This window comes from Populus euphratica, unplaced genomic scaffold (genome assembly GCF_000495115.2).
Source record: "Populus euphratica unplaced genomic scaffold, PopEup_1.0 scaffold15.1, whole genome shotgun sequence".
NCBI lineage: Eukaryota > Viridiplantae > Streptophyta > Magnoliopsida > Malpighiales > Salicaceae > Populus > Populus euphratica.
In genome coordinates this window covers 567,004-576,349 of record NW_011499874.1, presented here as the reverse complement: position 1 = coordinate 576,349, position 9,346 = coordinate 567,004, and the positions used below count along the sequence as shown (strand labels likewise).

Below are 9,346 nucleotides of genomic sequence, written 5' to 3'. Positions count from 1 at the left end.
AAATTTTATTTCTTGCTTAATGAATGAGAATTGCTTTAATATTAAAATCACTTGATAATAAGAAATTGATTAGAGAGTTTTGTTAAATTAATTTACTCATAATATCATCAACTTTAAGGAATATCAAATTTATTTACTTGTTATAAAAGAATACTTATTTTATTTTGATAATGATATGTAAACTCTTAAATTGAATTAAGATCATATCAATTTTTTTTTTAAAAAAAAAATTTATTTCTTAAATTTTTTATTCAAATCTCTTGTTCTTTTTTATTTCAAGTATATTATAGGAAAATCAAACTATAAATTTATTTTGTTTTTTATGGCGAAGTCAAAATCATATTTTGAAAATTCCAACGCCTGATCAATCACAAAGTAACAAGTCACTCACTAATAATAGTTTTCACTCATCACTCTAAAACACAAACAAAAAAAAAAAAACACTAAAAACTCACCACTTTAAATATATAAATTACTCACCACAAAGATATAGAGTTACAAAGAAAGTACAAAACTTGATTGGGTATAAAAAACCCAAGCTAAAGATTTTCAATTTAAATTTTGCCAAACAATCTGAGTAAATGGTCTTAATTATTATTATATACTTAGAACAACTGTCCAAAACAATACCAAAATAACATAATTAAAACTCAAATAAATAACTTTAACATAAAACTAGTCAAATATTAACTAACACACATTTTTATTTCTTAGAAACAACCATTTACAAAGCTTAAAAACTAAAAGAGACCATTATGGAAATTCTCATCCAAATCACCGCCAAAGAAAAACCATGTCAGAAGTGAGCAAAAAACCAGCCAATGATTAAGAGATTGAACGGTCCTCGGAGAAAACTTACTTAAAATCAGGTCCTCGAAATCCAAGTTCATCATAATTTTCTTAGGAGCATTAAAATGAAAGTAGATGCCACCACTAAAACAGGTAAGAAAGAGGAAGGTTGTTGTGGGGCTAAACGAAAGACAAGAAAACATCTTTGATTACAATTAAAAGGAACAATCTCAAACAGACCAAGATCCAATTTCGGGTCATTTCTTGGTGAACGTAATCTGCCATAATCTCTTTGATCCCTTCATTTATATGCCGGAATAAAAAGAGATTGGGTAGGAAAATGGAAGAGACTTTTTTGTATATGATAATCACAGGGATCAGCAAAGCTGCGGTAATTCTTTGCAAAAGCACGATTCTCTTAGTCTTCGAGCTTTCATTCCTCAATCCACTCTTTCGTTCATTCATATAGCCCCCCACAAATAGATAGAAACAAACAGGAATAGCGTTTTTAATTGACAAGCTATCAATTCTGATCTCATCACGGAAAGCAGTGATACCAGACTCCATATACTGACCACTTCCCTTGGTAGTACTCAAAACCAATGGAATGCTAGAGACATCCGAGTCCTTGGCATTGCCATTGGCATCATCAACATCAATTGAAATATTAGGCATGTCAGCTTCCATTTTGATAGTTTCATCTTGGAGCTTTCTATTTAGCGAAATGGTCCTCTCTCCAGGATTCTCTTCAAGTTTGAAAGGAAATTCAATTGGGATATTCTCTCCCTGTTTTGATGTCAGTAAAGAAACACATTTTTTAATTAAAAAAGGTTTCTTTTCTCATCAAGACATTAGAATTTGTTCTCTACCAGCACATAGCTTGAAAATTCAAAGAAACAAGAACATAAAAATGAGGCAACAAGTAAAATTCCTCTCAAGTTAAACAGAGAAAAGAAAGCAGAGTATCATGCTAACAATATTCCAAACCACAAAATTAAAAGACTAGATGATTTATGTTAATTAAGCATGATTGACCAAAAATCATAGCATAAAAGAAGAACAAAACTCATAATTTATGTTTAAAAAAGGGAGAAAAAAAAACTAACATCTCGGGGTTGCTCGGTGCAATCGATCTCAGGTTCAAGGACTCGAATCAAATTGTCATCGGCGGTCGGCTTCTGTGCGGAGACCTCTGTTGAGAAATGTGAAAATGGAAGGAAGTTTCGTAGAGTGGGGCGGTTTTCAACGGAGATAACGGTGGGGATAGTTCTGGGGAAGGTTCTGGGAGATTCGACGGAGCGGACAGCGAGAGGCAAGAAGGATTTGGAGGCTCGGCGAAGTACAGAGTTGAAAGCCATTTCCAGGTTGTTGCAGGATCTGGGTAGGTGGAAAATGGTAGCGTGCTTTTTATATAGAGTGCTCTGGGGTTAATTTGGCGTCGCCGAATCTCTCCTTGATGTTGCTTGCAAGTTGTAAAACGAGCTCTCATTTTCGAACACCCCTCAAAAAAACATCAATTTACAACCAAGGTTCTAAGCTGCATGTGAGATAAGGCCCAATCCATGTAAGAAAAAGGCCCAGCCTGAAAGGCTTGCCTAAGTGGCAAAAGAATAATTTACTATAATTATTCTTTAAAGTGTTTTTTAAAGGCCCAGCCTGAAAGGCTTGCCTAAGTGACAAAAGAATATTTTATTATAATTATTCTTTAAAGTGTTTTTTTTGAAAATATATTAAGATAATATTTTTATTTTTTAAAATTTATTTTTATATAAAAATAATCTAAAATTAAAAAAAATAAATTAAAACAAAAAATAAATTTCAAAAATATTTTTTAAATATAAAAACAAACATACTCTAAACCTATTTACCTCTACCATTGTGAACCGAAAGCCCAACAGGTTTGAGTTGATGTCAATTAGTGGATGCGCAGAGGATACTGTCCTCATGGTAGAAGTAGTTAAATGATGGTGTTAATGATGTGTTGTAATTCATTAGTTTTTATGAAAAATACTGTCTCCTCTTTTATAAAGTTATTTTTTCCTTAAAATTAGCATTATTCATAAATTGAGAAATAAATATTTTTTGTTGGCAAATATTATAGTGTTTGTTTCATGTAAGAAAATGCGAAAAAGTGTTTTTTGGTTTACAAATTGATCATGCCTTCAGAGCATCTATAGTATAAGTTATACTATACATGCTATGTTTGCCCGAGCATATATTGTAGCATCTGAGACCAAGAAAATGGAATCAGGTTTGATGGAATATGATTCTTAAGCATGCTCGGAGCCTTTTGAATTAATTAATTTTTATCAGGATTTCTATTATAGAAAAAAATAAAAGAGAACACTTTGAATTTAAACAATATTTCTCTTTTTATTTTGTTCCTTTTTTTTTTCCATTGGATTCTTCTATGTTAGATTATTTCAAGTTTGGAATAGTTTATTTCTGCATTTATTTCAAGTTTGGAATAGTTTATTTCTGTATTTTTAAAGTTTTTAAAAAAAATTTAAATTTTTTTTATTTTTTTATTTATTTTTAATATTTTCAAATTATTTTGATATATTAATATTAAAAATAATTTAAAAAATAAAAAAAAATATTATTATTATATATTATAATATAAAAAATTATTTAAAAAACAGTAATCAGTGCACTGTAAACAAGCTAATCTCCCTCCAATACACGCAGTGATTTGCATGATTCTTTCATTCACTTGTCTTCAAAAAAAAATTTATTTTTTTATTTATTTTTAATATTTTCAAATTATTTTGATATACTAATATTAAAAATAATTTAAAAAATAAAAAATTATTATTATTATATATTATAATATAAAAAATTATTTAAAAAACAATCACAGTAATCAGTGCACTGTAAACAAGCTAATCTCCCTCCAATACACGCATTGATTTGCATGATTCTTTCATTCACTTGTCTTCATCCGAAGATATATTTATGGTTCATAATTATAATTATTATTTTTCTTTGCCAGGGACCATTAGAAATCTGGGTTGCCTTGAGATTAAACTTGCATAGCATGCCCCTTGAGACAATTAATGATCCTAAATCTAGCTGGACAAATAAATCCATAAATGCGGCTGCGCCTAGCCGCCCGTAACGTGTTAAAAAAGTAAGAGAGAGAGAGGGAAAAGAATTAGAAGTATTTAAATCTCGGAAAGCAACCCCAAATCAAAACATTCACTCGATGATTTGAAAATTGAAACCTGAAAAGGCATGTCACTGTAGGAATCGAGACAAAAATCGAAGAGCCAAGTGATTACGTGTAATAGGTAACCACATATGTGTAGTTTTGCAGGAAAGAAGGGCAAGCTGGCTCCGATGAGAGATTTGATTTTGACGTGGAAGGACGTAGACATATCTGGGACCATTTAGTTTTATGGAATTAATCCTGCCGAGCTTCAGAAATGTACCTGGATAGGTGGCCGTCGCCGTGATACACTGCGGGACTATTTTTTTGTTTTTTTATCTCAGAAAAGATTTTAAGATAATGTATATTTTTTAAAATAAAATAAAATTTAATATTATAATTATTGATTCTAAATCCAAAAATATTAAAAATCCATAAAAAAAATATCAAGTCAAATTTTATTATCTTGATAAATTCATAACTCGAGATACTACATTAAGATAATTCAATAAAACAAAATATCAATTTTCAAGAAAACAATTAAAAAATTCTTTCAAATATTATCTCAAATTAAATGTAAATAATGCAATTAATAAATTTAATTTAATAAAAAACTAAAATAAGGCCAACTATATTTTTTATCGGAGAAAAAATATCAAAATAATACAAATCTTGTAAATCCAGGTTAAACTCTCAAATTCACAGTCCATTAAATTCTTGATCTGAACTTAACTCAGGAGTTCAACACCTAAAAAACTAAATATTTGATGATAAAATTAATTCAATTCAAAAACAAAATTTCTTTAGAAAATCTAAATTTAACCAAGATAGAAAAAACTAAAAGCAAGGTGATGTATGTTATTTTAAAATTAACTACAAAAATCTCATAAAAAGCAAATAAAAAAAATAACATAATTGTAAAGGATAAAAAAAATTAAAAAGAAAAAAACTCATAAAACTCATGTTCATGTCAACTTTTAAAATTGGAGTCAATCTTTTAAACCTGTAAACCATTAAATTCTAAATTCAGGTTCAATTAAGAAGCTTAATACTCATTCAATCAAATGTTGAAGGATAAAATTAAAAAAATAAATCCAAATTAAATCTTGCAAGGTAAAAAAAAAATACAGTGACCAAAAAAGATTAGATTTGATAGGGAAAAAAAGAAAAAAAATTACAAAAACCATCTAAAAAATAGCTATAAAAAAAACATAAACCAAATCTTACAGGTAAAAATATTTTTTAAGAGTGAAATTAAAAAAATTTTAATTTAATAAATTATTCTCAGTAAAAAAATTGCATAAAGAAAACAATGGTGAAATTGAAAAAACCCTTTAGTTCCATAAATTATTTTAAATTTTAAAAATTGTAATGAAGAGAATAAGGATGAAATCTTAAGTGTAACAAATATTAAGTATAACAAACCCTAGGGGTTGATTTGATTTTTTTAAAAAGCTAACATGAAAATCAAGTAGGAGAAAAGAAAAAAAAAAAAGGCAACACACGCCACTCTAGCCACCATCGAGCTAGACGTGCTGTTTATTTGTGGAAGGGATGTTAAGATGTTTGACTAGCTCACACTTGGGATAACTCTGTGTAAAGAAATGTGAAAAAAATAACAACACTCAATGGTCAATAATTTAATAGCAAAAGATAAAAATGAATAAAAAATCAATTTAAAAAAATCTAGTCAATCTATGTTAACCCGACTAACTTATTGCCTGAGATATGAGATGGGGATAACCTCATAAAAAAATATTGAACAAATCACAAAACTCATAACTCAATAAGTCAATGTTAAATGACAAAAATAAAAAAAAATCTAATTTTTTTTTTAAGAAAATACCAAACTCAAACCAGGTAAATAATTGAAATAGGTGGACTGAGTCATGAGAATGGAACAACCTTGTAAAAGGAAAAAATAATTACAAAGCAAAATTCTCAATTATAAAAAATAAATAATGAGAACCAAATCTTACACAAAAAATAATTGAAAGAAACTAATCAAGGATTAAATTAAAAACAAAATAAATGAAGAAGAGGATAGAAAAAGAGTAATGAAAAAAATAAGGACTAAAATTTGAAAAAAAAAATGAATTAAAATTCTAAATCAAAAAAATAAAATAAATGCAAATGATAAAAAAAATAGCAATCAAAATAATAAAAACCATATTAGTTATGAAAAAAATTAAATTAAATGCAGAGAGGGATGAGATAATAATAAAAAACTTAAAGAAGCATTAAAATTAAAGTAAATAGAAATAAAAAAAATGCAAACCAAACCTAAAACAAATACAAAATGGAGAACATAAGTAAAATTTTAAAGGCTTGACATGAAAACCAAGCTCCGAAAAAGAAAAACAAAGGGTAAGTGAAAAAAACTCATCATCATTGAACTGTCACCAGTCTTAGCAAACATACTACCCCAATAATTATGTCGTATTTTTGTGCATTGGATGAGATGAAGATCGGGTTTTTAATAAAAAGAATTACAAAAAAGGACTCACAAGCGTACTATTATTACATAACAACCATGACACAAAGACAAAATGCCTTTAGAAGTTTCTTTAAATTTAAAAAGTCAAATGTTAGCTACCCAATTTTACCATATAAAAAAAATACAAAAACAAATAAACCTCTTTATATAATGTTATTGTTTTTAGCAGCTAAAAATACAAGCGTTATTTTACTATGCAAATTAAAAAAAATAAGTGAAAAAAGCTCTTAACAAATGACTTTTTTTTTCAGATTTTAATTACAAGGAAATATTTTTACTATACATTTTCAAAATTAAACAATAAAATTATCCCTAATCAATTCACAAATAAAATTTGAATCCTTTTAAAAATATGATTATACTCTTAATATTAAAATAATTGTTAAGAGGAATAAAAAACAGAATTATTATTAAAGTACTTAAATTCATAATGATTCTCCTCACATCCTACTACAGGAAAATGCTGCTATCACATTTAGTTTTTTTTTTTTTTAACCATGCATTTTGAAGCTTGGTTGAATATTGTTAAAAGATCGGTCTAATATCATCAATGACCATGTAAGCTCCAAGAGAGCAGCACTATACTTTTTAGATAAAAGCTCTTCAAAGAATATCTTGGAGCTCCGAATTGATTGTTTCAATTAATTCAAAAAAGGTTATGTGAAAATATTCTAATTAAAATTATATTTGGCATGGCTTATGGAAGTGATTTTTAACTTTGAATTATAGTCCAAAAGTTATTTTTTATTAAATAATTAATGAAAAAAGCAGTTAAGCTAGAACAATACTAGGACAAAAAAAAAGACGAAAAATATTTTTTTAAGGGATGTAAAAACAATTGACTCAAATCTATAATAAATTTTAATTTAATTCAAGAATTACTTCTAATTAAACATATTTCTGATCTTCTTGTGAATCTAAAGTTAAAAAATAACTTGAATTAATTTTTGAAAATAATACCAGACAAAAATTAATCTTTTGCTATGGTTGTCATCTATGACATATTCCACGATTATCTTCTCCTTTTTTCTTTATAAAGAGACATGCACAAATTAACTAGTACACACATGTGAACGTAAATTAATTTTAAAAAAAATCATTTTTACATAACTATGCTGATTGGAATTTTCTTTTCAGATGATGCTAATATTTTGTTCAAGAATCATTATTTTAATTAAAAACATGTTTTATAAATATCTATTCTAATCATTACAAAAAGAAATGAAAAATAAGTTTTGAAAACCACCACGCAACTGCTTGCAATTACTATATAGTTAGTTAAAGACTAAAACTGCATAATCAAAATCATCAGCATTCAACTGTTTTAATAGCAACACCACATTTGACTTTTGTGCATCCACCAGGAGGCCAAGACAGAAGAGAACTTCGCTTGTGATTGTCATCAAATTATTCAATAATACAGTGATGGGTCTATCCAATGAATCAAGGTAATCATATATATATATATATGCTTTGCAGATATCCCATGGGCGTTGCTTCCAATACTAAGGGCGGAGCGGGTAATATTTGATAGAGAAGATTAAAATTAATATAATAAGAAATATTATTAAAAGGTTTATTTATTTAAAATAAAAATGTCATACTATTTTATATTTAAATACTAAATAAAAAAATTAAAATGTTTTGCACGGCCTAAGGCTCGGCCCTGCTTGCCCTGATTGTAAATCCTTGCGGGAATTACAAGTGTAAATAAAACATGATAGCCCTCCATTAGGTTACAATCCATGCGTGGTTGCCATTTCCCATTTCCCCCATCGAAGTGAAGGTGACATCGTCGCTGTCGTTGCAGCAAATTGGTATGGGACGTCAAGTTGGGATTTTATCAAATGCCAACACTTATCGATTGTCCTAGTCAATGTTCTTAACATTTTCGTGGAAAAGTGACATGGTTACGTTCATTTCATCCTCATAAACTTCAGCACTCTTAGTGTGAGAAAAAACGCAGCATTTTCCCATATTTCTAACGCCTGAAACGCATTTGAAATGATATTTTTTAAAATTTTATATATTTTTAAATTATTTTAATGTGTTAAACATCTTTTTTTTTAGTGGAAATAAAATGAAAGTGGAACGGATCGAGTCATCGGTTGACCATCGCATGTATAGTGGGCACAATTTTGTTATCTTAGAATTAAATCGAGCCCCACCAAGTGATAATCCATCCCTATCTCTTTTATTTTTGCCTGCCAAAAGACATGGAAATACCAAACAAATCCTAAGATACACGTACTTAATGGACCACATTACCGTTCCCCCCTCTTTTAGGTGAAGTTTCTCACTTTCTCTCTGGATTTTATGGCTCAATTAACCTTCGGATTTTTAATAATTTACACCTGCCTTTTCTTCTTCTTCTTCTTCTACCTCCTTTCCCTTTCTTTCTTTTGTGTTTATATTAGTCATGATCACGTAGTTTGTTTGGCACCGCTAGTTCTACGTTGCCTTAATTTAGAATATCCCGTAGGCATGTTGTGTTTGCTTTCAGCTTTTCACAGCTATAAAATATTTTCCAATACGGCTCTATAATTTCAAAAACAACATACCATTTTCTACAAGCATTCAATTAGCAACTAGATAGATTAATACAGAAATGGAAGGGTAGGTTAGCTTTTTCATCAAATTATATTCAAATATATATGGCTTGGGACTTGGGATATCCAATTTTTACTTGCAATGAGAAAAAATCTACGTGGAATTTGCAGGGAAAAACATGGGATTGAAATATCCTTCTTCCCAGAATGAGTCCCTAAAGATAGAACATGACGACACCAATGTTCCATTGAATAAATTAATAATGTCGTGTCTGATTATTTCATGTTTAGGGGAGACAAAGCATATGAACTGAATTGATCTAACAAACAGATTAAGACATGACTTTGCAGTCCAGGCTAAGA

At 28.6% G+C, this 9,346-nt stretch overlaps 1 protein-coding gene across 2 annotated transcripts; it reads right to left on the bottom strand.

Annotated features, from left to right (window-relative positions):
- Positions 1-686: 686 nt before the first annotated feature.
- LOC105127977 (uncharacterized protein At2g39795, mitochondrial-like) lies at positions 687-2,264 on the bottom strand. Of its 2 annotated transcripts, XM_011029462.1 has the most exons (3): positions 1,896-2,263; positions 1,422-1,575; positions 687-1,385 (listed from the first exon to the last, which is right to left on the bottom strand). In XM_011029462.1, the coding sequence occupies exons 1-3, from the start codon at positions 2,145-2,147 to the stop codon at positions 970-972; spliced, it is 822 nt and encodes a 273-aa protein (XP_011027764.1). In that variant the 5' UTR covers positions 2,148-2,263; the 3' UTR covers positions 687-969. The 2 variants fall into 2 exon arrangements, with proteins under 2 accessions (XP_011027764.1, XP_011027762.1); XM_011029460.1 differs by having other exon boundaries at positions 687-1,575; positions 1,896-2,264.
- Between the last annotated feature and the right edge of the window lie 7,082 nt (positions 2,265-9,346).

Coding starts and splice junctions, on each gene's coding strand:
- LOC105127977 (XM_011029460.1), bottom strand. CDS start 2,147: ATGGCTTTCAACTCTGTACTTCGCCGAGCCTCCAAATCCTTCTTGCCT. Junction 1,576..1,895: donor GCACCGAGCAACCCCGAGAT/GTTAGTTTTTTT, acceptor ACATCAAAACAG/GGAGAGAATATCCCAATTGA.